This window comes from Coffea arabica, chromosome 6e (genome assembly GCF_036785885.1).
Source record: "Coffea arabica cultivar ET-39 chromosome 6e, Coffea Arabica ET-39 HiFi, whole genome shotgun sequence".
Classification (NCBI taxonomy): domain Eukaryota; kingdom Viridiplantae; phylum Streptophyta; class Magnoliopsida; order Gentianales; family Rubiaceae; genus Coffea; species Coffea arabica.
In genome coordinates this window covers 22965104-22985425 of record NC_092321.1, presented here as the reverse complement: position 1 = coordinate 22985425, position 20322 = coordinate 22965104, and the positions used below count along the sequence as shown (strand labels likewise).

Below are 20322 nucleotides of genomic sequence, written 5' to 3'. Positions count from 1 at the left end.
TTAATTAATGCATGTCTGCATCTGAGAGTATCAACAACTAAACTCATGGTTTCTCTGAAAAGGTCTCATGCATTGATCAATCTTTTGGAGGAATAACAAGTTAAAATGAATTCGCATCCATAATGGCCAGATGAAAATCATGGTAATTGTAATCATTACCACTAGGATAATCAACCAACATTTGGAATAAATATTTTTAGCATCTCTTAAAGACAGAAGAAAAGAAAAACATTTAGTTCCAGTTGCCATAACATGTAGCATAACTCAATTCCTTTTTCCCATCTTTTATCATGGATTTTTTTCCTCTATCATTAAATGACTCCCAGGAAACAAAATGGTTGTAATACATATTCAAGAAGCAATGCTAATTCTTTTTTGTTTTTCTTTTCCTATAGATTTTCTCATATCAAGCACCCCCGAGGAGAGAAAAGAAGTCAAAGAGGAGGAAAAAAACACAAAAACTTAACAGAGAACAAAAGATTTTCATATGTGAGCAAAACAAAAACTACAATGAAGTATATATATCAAACTAGAGGTTATGGAACAAAGCAAGCATTTGCAACTCCTGTGGGCAGCATGCAAATTTCAACTACTTGCAAAATATAGTAGACGCCAGCTTGTTAGCTTTTACAAGAGACCAGTATCACAAAATATTGTCAGAACAAGAAATTTATTTGAACCGCTAGGGATATGTTCAATACTAACCATTGTCATCCTTTGGTTTGCTTCATAACTGCTCTCATCCACTGAAAAATTTGAGACTACCCTAAACAGTAGCATAGACACCTATTCCACTTTGTTATAATGAGGCACACGCTAGCACCGCACATAGACAGGGAGGGAGAGAGATTATAAGAAAATATAATTAGACAAATTTGCAAAAAGTCAAATCAATGTACACCATTATCTTTTGGGTGTGACGAATCAGGAGCGATAATGAAAGAATCTATTGATGACAGATATTTCTGCTCTACCAATTTATAGACTTTTAAAACTAACTAATTAAAATCCCTAAGTCTTTTCTTTAGCACATCCATTGACTTTTTTCGAGCACTCTGCTTCGAAGATCTATTTGAGAGGCTTCCAAAGAGTCCATCAGCTGAATCCTTATACTTGTCGCAGATAATAGCAACCTTTTTATAGTCCAAAGCATTATAATTTTTCTCCCTTATGACAGGGTTCATGAAGTTCTCAGGCTGACTGCTTAAGAGAAGATTTATTAACTGTCGGGCTTCTACCAAGCAACTTCGGAAACTACCTTCTTTGTATATTTCAGATAAACCAGTACTATGAAACCTCTCATCTGCAAAAGATTCCAACGTCTTCAGATCATTATTGATGACCATAACTGCATTAACGTTGAACCTCTTCACACTGTCACTAAGAAAGGCTGCCATGATAGAATTAGAAATATGTTCCAGAGCACCACTCCCTATCTTGTACAAAGCATCTAGAGGTAAAATTTGCTGAGCAGTGGACATCACAGTGTCAAGGTATATAACCACCTCATGCATGTACTCACTGCCTTGTTGTGGTGCTTCTTCCACTGTCCAGTTCACATTCTCCGTGAGTGCCATATACTCATCTAACTTGGCATTTATTAAACTAAGTAGAGCAAGATAAGCAGCATCTCTCGAAGTTTTCAGAACAATCTTGGCAGTTAAACTACCTTGAGGCCTTTCAACAGATCGGACAGGAATCCCACATTGTTGGGCTGCATGTTGAAGAAAATAATCACAAGCTCTTTCCAGCACAGCTATGTTTGCAGCAATCTGCATTGCTTGAGAAACACCAGTGGAGCCACTCTGAATCGTGTTAAGTATAACCTCATTTAAAATATCAATCAAGAGCTTATCCAGGTATTCTTTAACAAAATCAAAGAAGTTCATTTGGCACCCATAAGACAAGAAATTGACAGAGTCCTTGATAAAAGTTCTGACAATACGACAACATTCAGGTACCATAGAAGAAAATGGAGCAATGTAGGGAAAAGCTGGCATTATATCCGAGGTCTGAAGATGGAACAGTAAAACATTTGTCTGGTAGTCTGACTCCTTTTTCATTACCATCTGGTCATATCTATCATTGATCAGAACATCAGTAATCTGTTGCCTGCACTCTGCTAAAAGAAGCTCATGGTACTTACTGCGACTACTGTTAAGGGTCTCAAGGATGGGGCCAACATCATAGCCATATTGTCTAAGGGTTGCACCCAGAAGAGTCACATAATCCTTGACTAAGAGAAGGTGGCTTGCAATATCCATGTGAGAAAATTGTTCCTCCAAGACAGAAGCCACTTTAGACACAGCTGTTTCCCACATTGTATCAAGCTGATTAGGTAACAGCAGGCCACCTGCCGTCCTCAATACCCGATCCTCAACGATAAAATAACCTGCAATTTGAGCCAGAAAGGTCTGATGTGATTCAAGAAACGGCTGTGCTGAGGATATCTGCAGGTCAGAACTCAGCTGTAATAACCGGTTTTTATAGTAATACTCACGAAACTGCTCTTCTATTCCAAGACAATTGTGAATGTGATATGCCCGATAAACAGGAGTAAGATCAAACTTCAACACAGAATCCTCATTGATTTCTTCAACATCTAAGGTATAGGTAAAATCGCCCAGTCCCAAACAACTCTGCTCCTCAGCTTTCCTTTGACGAGATAGCATATCTTCATCCCTCTGACGCGCTGATGCAGCATGTCCAATTGCAGTTTGACCAATATCCTTTGCGCTACTCCTTATAAGAACTAGCCATTCATTAACTTGAGTGCACACCTTCTTCTCAATATGGGATTTAATAAGTGGAATCCTCTCCTCTATCAGTGCTTTCAGTGCCTTCACAGGAACATGCTGCAAAAAGTTCTTCTCAATCAGATCAACCGCTTTCAAAGCAGGGTAAAACCGAGCTTCAGAAATGTGCTCATTACACTTTACACAAAGCTCCAAAACTTGAACGCAAATTTTAGACATCTTAATAGCTTCAGTAACATTTTTCTTAATTGAATAAGATTCAAGAAGCTCTTCAACTTTCAAAAGTAGGGCACTCCCAACCTCTTGTAACCTGAAGTTGTCACTAGCAAGCTCACTTTTCAACTCCTCAGCGTCAACTAATACACCACGGAGTTCATCCACTGCGCTAATGAACTCCTCATAATGAAGCTTGCAGAGCTCCTCGATTTCAACTTCCTTCTTCTTCACAGCAAGCTTTAGCTGATTCAAAAGGGCTTCAGGCTTCCCCGTCTCAAACGAAAGCCTAACCATTGGACCCAAATCCTCCCCATTACCAATCATGGTAGCAAGAACACTATCTTCGTTTGCCATGTCCCCATTCTCGGTTACAGTCCTCCTCTTTGTTTTAGCACTCATATTCCTTGTCAACAACTTAAAAATACACCAAACCAAGAAAACCAATTAGCAAACCAACACCAAAGCAACACACTATTCCTTTCTATTGATCCTACCATACATCCATAAACTAAATCACACAAGAATTAAAGAGAAAAATCAGCTAATCTCAAATGGGCATTCCTTCTATGATTCAAAAATGAAAATGGTCAAAGCCCAGTTCGCAGAAATGCCCAAAAAGATCAAATTTTTAAGGTCACATTATACACTATTTACAGATCCTAAATCTTTTCGGATAATAACAGAGTATTAACTGACATTGGTTTTCATTGGTTAATAGGAAATTTGCCACAAAATATAAAAGTACTAATCACATCACAGATTAAAGAAATAAAAACAGTACCCAAATGGTTCGCAAACAAAACTAAGAATAAGATATTACTTACCTAACACTTAAGGAAACCGTTCAACTCTGGTGATGTTTTGAAGAGAAGAAATGTTGTTGGAATTGCAAGTTTCTTCCCCCAACAGAAAAAGGGTTGCCAAAATTTTGCCTTGTTTGAATTTGGATGCTGTCAAGGTCTGTGCCCTTTGGCTTCTCTATTTTGGGCTTTTGATGAAATCCACGATAGGCTCGAGAATTTTTATGCATTAGTTCTGGGTGTTTTTTGGTTCTACTAACTTCTAATAATAGTATAGTAAAAGTGGCAGACGGCAAAAGGGAAAACATTCTTAGGGAAAAAAAAAATGAAAACCCACTTATCAAATTGTTAAATAACGATCAAGACTTGATAAGCTGTACTATTAGGTGAAGAAACCCACAAAAAACGCAGGTGTTTCGGGACAAACTTTTTATAATCTAACAAATCCAACAGATTCCCAATTTAAAAAACGAAAATACATAATTATCCCTAGGACAATTTGTGAAAGCAAAAAACTTAGGTTAATCGCACTTTAGCCTCTTTAGGTATGGGGTATTTCTCACTTTACCCCACAATATTTGTTTTTCCTCAGTTTATCCCTTCTGTCAATTCAACTAAGCAAATTCACCGTTAGAAATTTGAACATGCCGAAATTGCCACTTGGAATTGCCGTTTGCTTTGGATGAGTAAGAAGATGCCCCTCGATTAGTTATAAAAGAGGGACTAATTGATTAGACTATTGTTAGATGACAAAAAAGTCGGTCAAATATAGTGGGTTGGCTGCTTGATCTCAATGTATGCCCATCGTGCCATCTTGGCACGACGGGCAATTTTTTTTAAAAAGCTTTCTAACCTCTCTGACCGTCGCTCCTATATGGCGTGACGACCAAAGAAGTCAGAAATGTTTTTTTTTTTAAATCCTCCTGGCAGTCACGCCATGTAGAAGCGACGGCCAGAGAGGTCAGAATTCCTTTTTTTAAAAAAAATCCTCCTGGCCGTGCCGCCATGTGGGAGCGACAGTCAAAGAGGTCAGAAATTTTTTCTTTTAAAAATCTTTCGAACCGTCGCGCCATGTAGGACCGACAGCCAGAGAATTTAGAATTTTTTTCAAAAAAAATCCTTCGACCGTCACGCCATGGCCAGGCGATTTCGAAATGCTTTTTTTTTTAATCTCTATACAATTCAGCAAAAAATTTTCTGTAAAAATTATTTAAAATCAAACTTTTTAAAAACAATGCAGACAGTTCAACAAAATTTTGAAAACAAACACTAGCCTCGCTAGCATTTTAGCATTTTAAAGGATGCAAGGTTTTAAAACTTTGATCCATTTGTTAAAGGATTTAGGAGTTTCTTAAAGAATTAAGGTTTACCATTTTAGCAAACTTAAGTTATATAACATGCTTAATTGTTATGATTTGTTAAATTTAGAAAATAGTTTAATATTATGATTTAAGTTGAAGTGATTGCGTAATGGATGGAAGTATTGCTTAATATTATTATGATTTGTTAATTTTAACTTTATTATCTATAATGCACACAGAATGTTAAAGGAACTGTAAATGTGTCAAAAAATGAAAAATTATAACACGAAAAGCGATTTATATATTTAAATTTTCATATAAAATGCAATCACATAAAAAGATTAATAACATATTTGTAGAAATGAAGAATTGTTTGTGTGTCATTTTTTGGTATACGATAATTAGTTTAAATAATTTAATCAATTAAAATAGTTATAAAACAACTAGTACTTATTTGTTTTGTAGGTATTATCCTATAGGGACCATTCTATCCAATTATGGGGTTTAATAAAATAACTTGTACTTCTCTATTTTGAAAATGTTTAACGTTATTCAAATTGAAAGTGATTGGATTAAACAGAAAAAGTAGACAACTAAATTAAATTAAATGTCATGTGAAATGCATTAAATGGATGAGATATAATACATTGTCGAAGATAAAATAATATCAATGCCTCACAGTTTTCTTGCCTTTACCCTTAGCCTTGCCCTTACCCTCCTCCTGAGGTGTCGTCGGGGAACAACAATATCTAGTAGCAGGCCTTCTCTGACGATTACGTAGCACTCGTTCTCCGATAACTAGCGCAAGAACTTGTGGAACAGCAGTAGATGGGCCATAATCATCATCTGCCTTATCAGAAACAAGGGTATGCTCGCCTGTTGACTCAGCTGTCTCATCACTATCATCAGTGTCTTTGGAACGATAGTCGTGAAAATTTTCTGGAACAACATGTCCTAACATGCCTTTTGGTTGGGTTTGAGTAGGCATGAACATAGTCTGACCAAGAGTACAATAATCCGGAAGATCTACAGTAGCAGAACCACCTCTCGTGGCACCAATCAAATCATATATTTGGCTAAGGTCTGCACGTAAGGAACCCCCTGATGTAGTGGCATCGTACCCAAATACAGGTATATGCGGCGAACGCGTGAATGGTGAACCAAACGCAGGTACGTGTGGGGAAGGAGTGAATTGTGTACCATAAACAGGAAAGTGTGGCAATTGTGTAAACTGTGGCAAAGTCGAAACCAGTGTATGTAGTGATGTAGAAAAATGTGTATCGGTCGGCCTAGTGCAATTTTGAGGGTCCACTTCAGGGTCACGATGCTCTGTTTCGTTGTCATCTTCATCATGCAAGTCATGCCTATGTCGTTTAACTCCGCTGGTAGATGCTCGAGTTTGACGAGGGACATGTCCAACTGGCCTCTCAGAAGGAACATGCTGAGACTGTGTTTGGGTCTTAAATGGGTTCCAATCACCAACTTTCACACGATCATATTGTTGAGGGTGCTGCATAGACCCAAATGCACCATCCACGATCGTCAAAAGACGCGAGTGAAAAACATGTCCTGAGTCATCAAGATTGAGGGCATTATGCGACTGATGTCCAATGCGCTGCATGGTATCCATTTGATATAAAGAAAATAGACAAATATAGTATACAAGATTGACTAGGAAATGCTAGCAAAAAGCACACATATTGACGGAGTGAAAATTGTAGAGGTAGTAATTACCAGATATTCAAGTTGTCCTGATACCCCATAGAGCATGTGCCCGGACTGCGTCTACTGATAGATAGGAAACGTAATGTACAAAATGGTGTGATGGTGGTACCATCTGAGATACTCTTCTGAATGTCTGAATGTCTTTGTAGGCTGTCCCTGGACCTCAACTTCGTAGCGTCGATCCCAATAACCTATCCAATTCCTATGACACTGAACCCAATTCCTTTCTGGAAATCCAGCTAGACCAAGTTGGTGCAAACCCTTCTGATCAGTGTCAATTTCTTTAGGAATTTCTTGTACCATGCCGAACTGACGCATCACTCAATCTGGACAATGAAACTCAACTATGTGCCAAAATATCAAAGGGACATTTGCTCGCCATATACGCTCTCCCCGTCTGCAATACTCGGGTAGAGATGATAGTATGTCACCACTATATGGCATCTAGATGAACTGATAAAACAGGAAAAATAGATACTCAATCCTTATTGCCTTGAATAGAAATTCAACGAAATGCAAATAATAATTATCCAAAAAATAATAACATACCTGATCCATTCTTACCAACCCCATCTGTTCTCGATAATACACCGAAGGCCGACCGAGAGGCTCATAATCTAAACAATCATCTGCCCATCTCTCTTCTCTTAGGTAATCTCCAACCTCATATCGAGAATGTATATCAGGACGAATAAGTGGGATTCGCTCCCATGCCCAAAGCTGTTCAATACCAAGGTAATTTTCATTGAATAAGATGTGAATAAGATGTGTATTTAACTAAAAATAATTTATGAGATATATTTTTATTTACCTGTAGTAATAAATAAGGCCCACTAGTACTCTTAGTTTCTGCTCGAGAAGCAATACACATCTGCGAGTATAAACAGGCCAACACCGCGCTTCCCCAACTGTATTCGCCCATCGCCTCCAAATCTTGTACATAATCGAGCCAATTTGAACTAACAACATTGCATGCGGTATTTGTAAATAGTAGGCCTTCCAATAGAATCAGTATGTACATTCGAGCATATCTCCTCAGAAGCATTGGGCTCCAATGTTGTCCGTAATCGTGCCTTTAGGAATGACATCTTTAGTCGCCCATCTCGAAAGTGCCTATTCTCTGGCCAAACTCCTAAAAGATCGTAAACCATTTGTTGGCGTTGTAAGGGACTCCGTCTAATATGATTCAAGGTAACAGGAAAGCCATCAACACGCAGGCCCCACAACACCTCCACATCCTGCAAGGTGATGGTAGCCTCACCCATAATAGGGAGATGAAATGTGTGTCTCTTGTCTCCAACGCTCGACAAGTGCAGTGATCAATCCATGATCCACATGAACGTAACCGGCTCTACGTACCCCACCAAATCCAACCCTGTCGATGTAATCAGATACTCGAGGGTCTATATGCATAAAGGATTTAAAAAATTCTTTGTCACGTCTTCTGATATCTAGGTCACAAGATTTGCCATGAAATACGGCAGCGAAACTGTGGTGTGGCTGTAAATATAATACAGAAGGATCAATCAGCCCTTGAGTTGGGGGTTCTACAGCATTCCAATGATCCATGAACAGTTATGCCTGCAACTAAATTATTATTAGTCGAATTGGGTATGCATTATAAAAAATATATGCCAAAATAAATGCCACTAAAAAGCAATAGGAGGAAAATCTCATATATAGCATAACAGAAGAATAATATTCATAACACCTCAACAAAAATATGCATATCACACTATATTAACATATTAAAATCGTACACCAATTGAAGAATACATTTCACTAATATATTCAAATCGTACACAAATATGGGAAGTTTATTTGACGCTACATTAATCCTAACATTCTATTGATGAAAGTAACCAGAATATGGGCAGTTAGGAACAGTGTGTTCGGGTTGCAAACAGTTACCACACCGACTGGAGCATCCGGACACCTTCGATCCATCTCATTTCGGATTCTAGCCGTCCTTAAAGAGCCCGGAGTTTTTTGTTTCAAACGATCACCTAGGATATGCAATCGTAAATCTGCTGTCGGCTAATATTTTATGTCCCTAAGCAGATAAAAATGGCCAGAAAATGTAGTTTGGTATACGAAAAATGTATATTCCGGTGCTACAAGAGTCATCGGATTTATTTTGGACTAAAGCAAGTTGCGAACACATGTGAACACGGAAATCGTAATTCCCTCTATTTTTCACACGTGCACGTTTGATTTGTAAGGTCAACAGTTTGCGCGTTGCCACCCCGATGACTTTGTTGATAAGCAGTAGTAATACAAAACACTCCCCTAACGGGATCATACACTCTAACAGAGTGTGCTCGCCCGTTTTCTTTATTCGTCAAATATTTTTTCCAACTCTTTTGTGGGAGTGGGTACACCTTATCCTTTGAGATCTTTAGGTTCTCGATGAACAGATCAACTGTTTGATTAAGTGTAAACTGAATACATGCTGTGATCGGCAACATCCAAGCATCCCTCATTAAGTTGTTAAAACATTCGGCCATATTTGTAGATGTGTGTCCCTACTGATAGCCCCCATCTTTGCATAAGGCCCACTGTACGGGTCTAACCGAACCTCCTGTCAACCATGCATATGCCTCTACATTTAATGTGAATATTTGTTACATGTATTCCTCGTACTTTCGAGACTGATTTGTCGATCCGGCAGCCCATATAAGATTTTTAAGCCTACACATTGGTGGTTATAAAAGGCGTTAAGAGTATGTCATTTCCTATGAATGAAATTAAACTTTAAACAAAGCTGAGAAATAATGTTACCTTTGATTCTTGAATTTCTGCGTAAAATTGCTCCGCATATGAACCAAGCAAAATCGATGAACTGCTAGTGGTTCTTTCCATTCTTGGAGCGTCCTCATTGCGTTGATTATTCCATGGTGGTGATCTGAAATTACGCATATATTGTGAATATCACCACACACGTGAATACGCAATAGCCTCATAAACCAACTCCAACTGCGATTATTCTCCTCATCTACTAATGCGAACGCCAGAGGAAATAAATGATTTTCAGCATCGAAATCAACAGCACTTAGTAGCTTTCTACGATATGGGCCTTTAAGAAATGTACCATCTATACAAATGACGGATTTTAAATGACGAAACCCTTTAATGGCAGGCAAATGCCCAAAAGATGTAGTCAAATATCGGATTGGTTGGAATACTCAGTGGATGATGATGCCACACAACCACAGTACCTGGATTGGTATATTGTAATTCCTGAACATATGTTGGGAGTTGTGCAACGGACATAGGCCAATCGCCATAAACAATATCTATAGCTCTACGCCTGCCATACCAGGCTTTCTTGTATGAAATGTCAACATGAAATTCTTTTTTCACTGATGTTTGTATTTCTTTGATCCTATACACTAACCCATTCATTATGTGGGGGATAATGTGTTCAACTATTATGTCACCACTCATTTACTTATGATCGTTGTTGCCACATACACGGACATGTGAGGCCCCAGTTCGTTCTACGTTGAGATATTCATTATTTGGGCGGTAACGTTTGGTTTGGGAGTATTTCGAAAACCCTAAGTAGGGATTAAGATTTAAAGCCTAAGTAGGGATTAAGATTTAAACCCTAAGTTTCGGTTAAGATTGAAAACCCGTTTTTTCTACATTTTCTTTATTAGAAAATTCCCCAGATAATTTTTTTTTGAGTAAATAGAGTTTTTAGATGATTTTTCTAGTATTAGTTAGTTTTTGAGAAATTAAGAACGTATATCGGATGTGGGACCCACTAGTGCGAAAAGTTCGAAAAAATTCGGCCAATAAGGTTAAGTTTCGGATACTGTGTAAAATTTATCGGGTGTTAAGAGATAAGTAGAGTGTGTGAAATGATTGATGTGAGAGAGAAAAGAAAGGATAGGATTGCATTTATGAGAGTGACAAGTGTCACTTCCTTATTGGATTGAACTTAAGAAACACTATTCACATTTTTGACTTTTTTGACCAAAGGATTAAATATCTCAAAAATCATTCAAAATTCACCATTTTTCTTTCTCCATAGCCGGCTCTCTCTCTCTCCCTTGCAAGAAGGAGAAAAAAACCTCTTCAATCTTCAAGCTTTCCACTAGCAAATCATCTCAATCAAGCACATAAATTAGTTTCCTTTCCATACAACTTTTCTAGTTGGTGATAGTGGGTGGTTTAGTGAAGTTTTTTGGAAGAGCTAAGGTGTCCATCATCTTCCTCTCTCTTGTTATTAGGTGAGTGATGCTTAAACTTCCCTCCTATACTTAATGATGGTTATTTTGTGCCTAATGGTGGCTTGAGTAATAGAATATGTGATTTATTTCTTGATTTGAAGAGTTTTGGTGAAGTTTTCCATTTTATGATGATTTTTCTGGTTTAATTGGATTATGATGGTGTGGTTGTTTATGATGATTGGTAATGGTCTATATAGGCTCTAGTAGGTGCAAATTAGTGATAAATGCAATCAATTTTGGATTTGGAAGAATTTCTGGAAAATTAGGGTTCTTGGTTGAACATTCTGTCCGAAATTTTAGGTCATAGATAGAGGCCGAATTGGACTTTGCTCAAAACATGAAAGTTGTAGGTATTGATGAGTTTGAAGTTCCTACAAAATTTCAGGGCATTTGGAGTAGTATAGAGTGAGTTATGCCGTTTTTACTGTTGCTATTTTTGGTGAACAGAATGTCCGAACTGCGATAGTAATTGTCTGTTTTGACTGGAATTGGTTTGGATTTTGTTGTTGGTGTCTTCTGATTAAATGTAGCTTGATGTCTTAGCTTTCATATGCCTTTGGAATCAATGCTTTTGGACCTGTATAGACTGACTTGGACTGATTACAGTTTTGTGTGATTTGGGAACCTGCAATTACGGTTCTGGGTTGGTTTTCTGCATTTTGACTTAGTTGTGCTAGGATTTGGACTGAGAGGCCTTCTACATTGTTGTAGCCCCTTAAGTCCTGGATATCCCTGTAAATTTTCAGGATTAACGGAGTGGTATAACCTGAGTTATAAACGAAATACTCAGACCTGTTTTGACCGTCAAATTCTGTTCTGTTCTTATATCCGGACAGTTTACGACTGGAACTTTGGCTTCACGTTTGACTAGGTTACAAGCTGTTTGGGCTTGCGACCAAAACACCAAACTTATAGCTCTATATCAGAGCTTTCTAACGCCCTTGGAATTTCATGAATCGGATTTATAGAACCTGAGATATAGCCGAGCAAATAAGGCCTGCCCGTGAAAATGACCATTTTCTGGTCAGATCTGTTTTGGTCCTGATGACCAACTTCCGTTCCGAATTTGGATTGCCGACCTTCATGAAAGTTGTTCCATTTGGAATGAGCTATCTAACTGCCAATTTTCAGCTCTTTTTCCTATGTGTAGCATAGAAAACAGTTTGCACTCAAAACTGACCATTTGTGCATTGGCCAGATTTCGTATGTGATTGTGTTTGGTTCATTTGGGGCTGAAGCCTCCAGTTTCAGTTCTGGATGTCTTCATAACAATTGTTGTTCATCCTTTAAGCTTCGATATGGTGTCTCATACGCCTTAATCCGATATTCGTAGCTCAACTTATGAGTAAACTAGAAATGAGTGTCAAATCTGCCGTTTCCGCTAACGGCCGTTTCCGTTTCCGTCCGTCATATTTACGTGCGCGCGTGTCGTGTTTGCCGTTTTGCTTGTTTTAGGCACGATAGTAGCCGTTTGCGATATTATGTGACACAATCTTCTATTTCAGACGGTGGTGAGCTGGGCGGAACTGGTGGAGCCCACTACTAATTGTTCATTTCGATCCGACTTCGTACTTTTGCTATTTCTGTTTCTGAGTAAGTATTCAGGCCAGTTTGGTGTGTTTTCTTTGCTATGTGTTTGAGATGTGTGAAAAGGGTACTTAGGCGAGGGTGTACTTTATCGCACTCGACCTAAACCCTAATTTGAATGTATAATTGTACTTGGCATATGTATATGAACCTTTTGGAACCAAAACCCCTTGAGCTTGTGGCTCGGGGCGACTTTCGAGTAAAGTTTATGAAGTTTGCAAAGTTTGTGAGTTCGTGGGCCCGACCTAAGACCTGTTTGGACTATTCGAGCCGGTTAGGGCTTGGTCGAAGTCAGTCCAACTTAGTCTGAGGTCACCAAGTTTGTAGGTTCATGTTATGAACCAATTTTGTGAATCCGGTTCACCGAGAAGGTGACCAAGTTTGTCCCGAGCTTGTGACTCAAGCTCAAGTTTGTGATTTCGTTCGCCCGGGCAAGTTTGTGAGGTGACTGGCCAGTGAGGGTGATAAGGTGTCGGTGGGTGTATAAGTGAAGTTCTACGGACTATTATTTGCGGTCGACGGAGTGTCGGCAGGAGATCATACATGGCACATGAATTGGCTTTGGAGCCACCCGTATCCTTATTATATGATGTTGTTCTTTTCTGCTTTTGCTTTACTCTTATTGTGTAATTGTCGCTACGTGAATTTATGCTTTCGCCCCTGTTTACTTACTAAGCATATAGCTTACCCCTTTCCTTTTGTTTTCCTTAGCAGGGGCCGACGCGGGGACTTTTGGCTCGTACACTAGTATAGTTAGATTGGCTTGTATTAGTTAAACAGTTAGGATGTTTGTTTTAGTTTTGGTGGTTTGTATAAGGACCCTTCTTAGGGTCTATCTTCTGCTGGTTGTGATTATAGTATATTAGAGTGGTTTGACTCGAGACTTTTGAGGATGTAAATGCAACTTTTGGGATTGTATATATATTGTATATAGTGCTCTTTCAATTTATCTAGTTTTATTGCTTTAAGTTTTGAGTCCTGGCGCGAGCTAGGCAGGCGACCCGCCGATACCCTTGAGTTCGCCCTTGGGAGAAGTGGGGTCGTCACAGTTGGTATCAGAGCGCCTAGGTTAGAGGACTTGGGCAAGTGGGACATACGCGATAGACACTAGGCATATTTGACCATTTTAAGTTGAATGATATCTTTTAAGCTGAAATGCTGGTTGACTGACGACTTAATGTTTTGTAGGTATGTATCCGGGCGGTTCGAGTGGTGCGGAACCCAGTGGCGTGGGACCGAGATTTCCGAGTTCGAGAGGCATAGAGGATCGAGTGCTGTGTAAGCGGGCGATCCGTTATAGGCAGAGGCTGGGAGAGCCTTACACTTTGTACTCCCCTTTCGGCCAGGTGTCGTGCCGACCCTGTGCGTGCTGGTATACTTTTGGCTATCCTGACGAGGTCGTCTTGTCATTGGATGACGAGCGTTATCACCTAGACAGGACAGTCGACTCTTTGAGAGCGCAGCTAGACGAGGCCAGAGAGGTTGGCCAGGGGCGGGCGTCACGCATTAGGCACTTGGAGCGGAGTCTCCGAGAGGAGAGGGAGAGGACGGATGCTTTGCACCGTCAGCTCCAGGACACACACCAGCACCTCTTCGCTATGAAGAGGCAGCTGAGGGACAGGGCTCGGAGTATGTCTGTTGACTGCGAGCTCTTACTAGATTTAGCCGCTGAGGCTCCGCCACGAGCCACCGGTCTGGAGATGATGGATGAGGTGGATACGTTAGGTTCCGTTGGGAACCTGGGTCCTAGGGGAGACGCATAGGGCCGCTTTTGTACTTTTGACTGTAAGGCGGGTTACTTTTGTTAGAACTAATTCGGCTAATTCCTTTTGTTACTTAGCCGACTAACTAGTTTTGGAGCCGGAGTGTTCGTGTATATTGGGTTTTGTACCGACTGGAGGTCGGTAATGTGTAAATCTTTTGGTGTGACTTTGTAAATACGTGTATATATGTGAATGGAATTTTGAACTTATCTTTTGTGTGCCTTTTGTGCGTAAGTTTTGTGTCTCTTCTTTTGCTCATAGTCTGGATGATAAGTATACGGATTGTTTCGAATTATAGACTTGTACACTAGATGGCCTCCGGTACTCGAGGTGGAGGTAGAGGGCGAGGACGAGGCCCTGAAATGGAACATGAACAAGAGCCAGACCAAGTAGCTACAGCCATCCAACGAATGGCTGACTTGATGGAGCGTATGATTGACCAACAGGCTCAGGGCCACGGGAATGCTGCTGGAAACCCTGGACATAATCCGGGACATAATCATGAGGGCGAGGACCGTGCCTTAGAACGGTTCCAAAAGTTTGCACCTCGTAAGTTCATAGGAGGACCTAATCCTGATTTAGCAGAAACCTGGATGGACCGTATGCTCGATATATTTGCCGCACTTAGGTATTCGGAAGAGCGGCAGATATCTTTTGCTGTGTTCCAATTCGAAGGAGCCGCTCGAGCCTGGTGGAACGTGATTAAAACTAAGTGGGAGCGCGAACAAACCCCCTGGACCTGGATCAATTTTACCCGAGAATTTAATGAGAAGTATTTGCCGCCCATCGTGCAAGAGAAACGGGAAGATGATTTTATTCGCCTGCGTCAAGGTGCATCTAGCGTGGCAGAGTACGAAACCCAGTTCACGAAACTTTTCCGCTTTGCCCCAGAACTGGTGTTAACGGAGCAGAAACGAATCCGTCGCTTCGTTCAAGGTTTAAATGTGGAAATCCAGGAGTCGCTAGCAGCTGCTCAGTTGAACACGTTTAGCCAAGCGCTAGAAAAAGCACAGCGGATTGAGACTGCCAGAGGACAGGTTAAAGCCTTCCACGATCGGAAAAGGAGGCAACCTAGCTCAAATGATTCCATGGTCAGACAAAGCTCGCGAAACGAGCCACCTGCCAAGATAACGAAAGGTACGGATGGTCCACGACCTACAGGGACCCCGAAAAACTTTGTGCTACCCCAAGAGGGGCCGAGGAGTGTCCAGCGTGGAGGGGCAAGTACAGCCGCCAAGTCAACCTGTGGTTTCTGTGGGGGCAATCACACCGATGAAAAGTGCTGGAAGAATAGTTCGGTACGCAAATGCTTCAAATGTGGTAGCACCGAACACCTGATTGCCCGGTGTCCTAAGATGAAAAAGGAAGAATTTAAGTCACCGACTGAAGGGACCACAACTAAGCCGTCCAATGCAGGGGACAATCGACCTAAAGGGCCAGCAAGAGTGTATGCAATGGGTCAACAGGAGGCGATTGACCCTTCGGCAGGTTTTGAAGGTACACTTTGACCAACGAATTAATTTCGAGGACGAAATTGTCCTAAGTGGGGGAGATTGTGAGGCCCCAGTTCGTTCTACGTTGAGATATTCATTATTTGGGCGGTAACGTTTGGTTTGGGAGTATTTCGAAAACCCTAAGTAGGGATTAAGATTTAAACCCTAAGTAGGGATTAAGATTTAAACCCTAAGTTCCGGTTAAGATTGAAAACCCGTTTTTTCTACATTTTCTTTATTAGAAAATTCCCCAGATAATTTTTTTTTGAGTAAATAGAGTTTTTAGATGATTTTTCTAGTATTAGTTAGTTTTTGAGAAATTAAGAACGTATATCGGATGTGGGACCCACTAGTGCGAAAAGTTCGGAAAAATTCGGCCAATAAGGTTAAGTTTCGGATACTGTGTAAAATTTATCGGGTGTTAAGAGATAAGTAGAGTGTGTGAAATGATTGATGTGAGAGAGAAAAGAAAGGATAGGATTGCATTTATGAGAGTGACAAGTGTCACTTCCTTATTGGATTGAACTTAAGAAACACTATTCACATTTTTGACTTTTTTGACCAAAGGATTAAATATCTCAAAAATCATTCAAAATTCACCATTTTTCTTTCTCCATAGCCGGCTCTCTCTCTCTCCCTTGCAAGAAGGAGAAAAAAACCTCTTCAATCTTCAAGCTTTCCACTAGCAAATCATCTCAATCAAGCACATAAATTAGTTTCCTTTCCATACAACTTTTCTAGTTGGTGATAGTGGGTGGTTTAGTGAAGCTTTTTGGAAGAGCTAAGGTGTCCATCATCTTCCTCTCTCTTGTTATTAGGTGAGTGATGCTTAAACTTCCCTCCTATACTTAATGATGGTTATTTTGTGCCTAATGGTGGCTTGAGTAATAGAATATGTGATTTATTTCTTGATTTGAAGAGTTTTGGTGAAGTTTTCCATTTTATGATGATTTTTCTGGTTTAATTGGATTATGATGGTGTGGTTGTTTATGATGATTGGTAATGGTCTATATAGGCTCTAGTAGGTGCAAATTAGTGATAAATGCAATCAATTTTGGATTTGGAAGAATTTCTGGAAAATTAGGGTTCTTGGTTGAACATTCTGTCCGAAATTTTAGGTCATAGATAGAGGCCGAATTGGACTTTGCTCAAAACATGAAAGTTGTAGGTATTGATGAGTTTGAAGTTCCTGCAAAATTTCAGGGCATTTGGAGTAGTATAGAGTGAGTTATGCCGTTTTTACTGTTGCTATTTTTGGTGAACAGAATGTCCGAACTGCGATAGTAATTGTCTGTTTTGACTGGAATTGGTTTGGATTTTGTTGTTGGTGTCTTCTGATTAAATGTAGCTTGATGTCTTAGCTTTCATATGCCTTTGGAATCAATGCTTTTGGACCTGTATAGACTGACTTGGACTGATTACAGTTTTGTGTGATTTGGGAACCTGCAATTACGGTTCTGGGTTGGTTTTCTGCATTTTGACTTAGTTGTGCTAGGATTTGGACTGAGAGGCCTTCTACATTGTTGTAGCCCCTTAAGTCCTGGATATCCCTGTAAATTTTCAGGATTAACGGAGTGCTATAACCTGAGTTATAAACGAAATACTCAGACCTGTTTTGACCGTCAAATTCTGTTCTGTTCTTATATCCGGACAGTTTACGACTGGAACTTTGGCTTCACGTTTGACTAGGTTACAAGCTGTTTGGGCTTGCGACCAAAACACCAAACTTATAGCTCTATATCAGAGCTTTCTAACGCCCTTGGAATTTCATGAATCGGATTTATAGAACCTGAGATATAGCCGAGCAAATAAGGCCTGCCCGTGAAAATGACCATTTTCTGGTCAGATCTGTTTTGGTCCTGATGACCAACTTCCGTTCCGAATTTGGATTGCCGACCTTCATGAAAGTTGTTCCATTTGGAATGAGCTATCTAACTGCCAATTTTCAGCTCTTTTTCCTATGTGTAGCATAGAAAACAGTTTGCACTCAAAACTGACCATTTGTGCATTGGCCAGATTTCGTATGTGATTGTGTTTGGTTCATTTGGGGCTGAAGCCTCCAGTTTCAGTTCTGGATGTCTTCATAACAATTGTTGTTCATCCTTTAAGCTTCGATATGGTGTCTCATACGCCTTAATCCGATATTCGTAGCTCAACTTATGAGTAAACTAGAAATGAGTGTCAAATCTGCCGTTTCCGCTAACGGCCGTTTCCGTTTCCGTCCGTTATATTTACGTGCGCGCGTGTCGTGTTTGCCGTTTTGCTTGTTTTAGGCACGATAGTAGCCGTTTGCGATATTATGTGACACAATCTTCTATTTCAGACGGTGGTGAGCTGGGCGGAACTGGTGGAGCCCACTACTAGTTGTTCATTTCGATCCGACTTCGTACTTTTGCTATTTCTGTTTCTGAGTAAGTATTCAGGCCAGTTTGGTGTGTTTTCTTTGCTATGTGTTTGAGATGTGTGAAAAGGGTACTTAGGCGAGGGTGTACTTTATCGCACTCGACCTAAACCCTAATTTGAATGTATAATTGTACTTGGCATATGTATATGAACCTTTTGGAACCAAAACCCCTTGAGCTTGTGGCTCGGGGCGACTTTCGAGTAAAGTTTGTGAAGTTTGCAAAGTTTGTGAGTTCGTGGGCCCGACCTAAGACCTGTTTGGACTATTCGAGCCGGTTAGGGCTTGGTCGAAGTCAGTCCAACTTAGTCTGAGGTCACCAAGTTTGTAGGTTCATGTTATGAACCAATTTTGTGAATCCGGTTCACCGAGAAGGTGACCAAGTTTGTCCCGAGCTTGTGACTCAAGCTCAAGTTTGTGATTTCGTTCGCCCGGGCAAGTTTGTGAGGTGACTGGCCAGTGAGGGTGATAAGGTGTCGGTGGGTGTATAAGTGAAGTTCTACGGACTATTATTTGCGGTCGACGGAGTGTCGGCAGGAGATCATACATGGCACATGAATTGGCTTTGGAGCCACCCGTATCCTTATTATATGATGTTGTTCTTTTCTGCTTTTGCTTTACTCTTATTGTGTAATTGTCGCTACGTGAATTTATGCTTTCGCCCCTGTTTACTTACTAAGCATATAGCTTACCCCTTTCCTTTTGTTTTCCTTAGCAGGGGCCGACGCGGGGACTTTTGGCTCGTACACTAGTATAGTTAGATTGGCTTGTATTAGTTAAACAGTTAGGATGTTTGTTTTAGTTTTGGTGGTTTGTATAAGGACCCTTCTTAGGGTCTATCTTCTGCTGGTTGTGGTTATAGTATATTAGAGTGGTTTGACTCGAGACTTTTGAGGATGTAAATGTAACTTTTGGGATTGTATATATATTGTATATAGTGCTCTTTCAATTTATCTAGTTTTATTGCTTTAAGTTTTGAGTCCTGGCGCGAGCTAGGCAGGCGACCCGCCGATACCCTTGAGTTCGCCCTTGGGAGAAGTGGGGTCGTCACAGTTGGTATCAGAGCGCCTAGGTTAGAGGACTTGGGCAAGTGGGACATACGCGATAGACACTAGGCATATTTGACCATTTTAAGTTGAATGATATCTTTTAAGCTGAAATGCTGGTTGACTGACGACTTAATGTTTTGTAGGTATGTATCCGGGCGGTTCGAGTGGTGCGGAACCCAGTGGCGTGGGACCGAGATTTCCGAGTTCGAGAGGCATAGAGGATCGAGTGCTGTGTAAGCGGGCGATCCGTTATAGGCAGAGGCTGGGAGAGCCTTACACTTTGTACTCCCCTTTCGGCCAGGTGTCGTGCCGACCCTGTGCGTGCTGGTATACTTTTGGCTATCCTGACGAGGTCGTCTTGTCATTGGATGACGAGCGTTATCACCTAGACAGGACAGTCGACTCTTTGAGAGCGCAGCTAGACGAGGCCAGAGAGGTTGGCCAGGGGCGGGCGTCACGCATTAGGCACTTGGAGCGGAGTCTCCGAGAGGAGAGGGAGAGGACGGATGCTTTGCACCGTCAGCTCCAGGACACACACCAGCACCTCTTCGCTATGAAGAGGCAGCTGAGGGACAGGGCTCGGAGTATGTCTGTTGACTGCGAGCTCTTACTAGATTTAGCCGCTGAGGCTCCGCCACGAGCCACCGGTCTGGAGATGATGGATGAGGTGGATACGTTAGGTTCCGTTGGGAACCTGGGTCCTAGGGGAGACGCATAGGGCCGCTTTTGTACTTTTGACTGTAAGGCGGGTTACTTTTGTTAGAACTAATTCGGCTAATTCCTTTTGTTACTTAGCCGACTAACTAGTTTTGGAGCCGGAGTGTTCGTGTATATTGGGTTTTGTACCGACTGGAGGTCGGTAATGTGTAAATCTTTTGGTGTGACTTTGTAAATACGTGTATATATGTGAATGGAATTTTGAACTTATCTTTTGTGTGCCTTTTGTGCGTAAGTTTTGTGTCTCTTCTTTTGCTCATAGTCTGGATGATAAGT

The 20322-nt window shown here is 40.7% G+C and overlaps 1 protein-coding gene across 1 annotated transcript; it reads right to left on the bottom strand.

Moving 5' to 3' along the window:
- Positions 1-874: 874 nt before the first annotated feature.
- On the bottom strand, positions 875-4113 carry LOC113696119 (exocyst complex component SEC15A). The gene is made up of 2 exons (XM_027215464.2): positions 3797-4113; positions 875-3386 (listed from the first exon to the last, which is right to left on the bottom strand). The coding sequence occupies exon 2, from the start codon at positions 3369-3371 to the stop codon at positions 999-1001; it is 2373 nt and encodes a 790-aa protein (XP_027071265.1). The 5' UTR covers positions 3372-3386; positions 3797-4113; the 3' UTR covers positions 875-998.
- Between the last annotated feature and the right edge of the window lie 16209 nt (positions 4114-20322).

Coding starts and splice junctions, on each gene's coding strand:
- LOC113696119 (XM_027215464.2), bottom strand. CDS start 3,371: ATGAGTGCTAAAACAAAGAGGAGGACTGTAACCGAGAATGGGGACATG.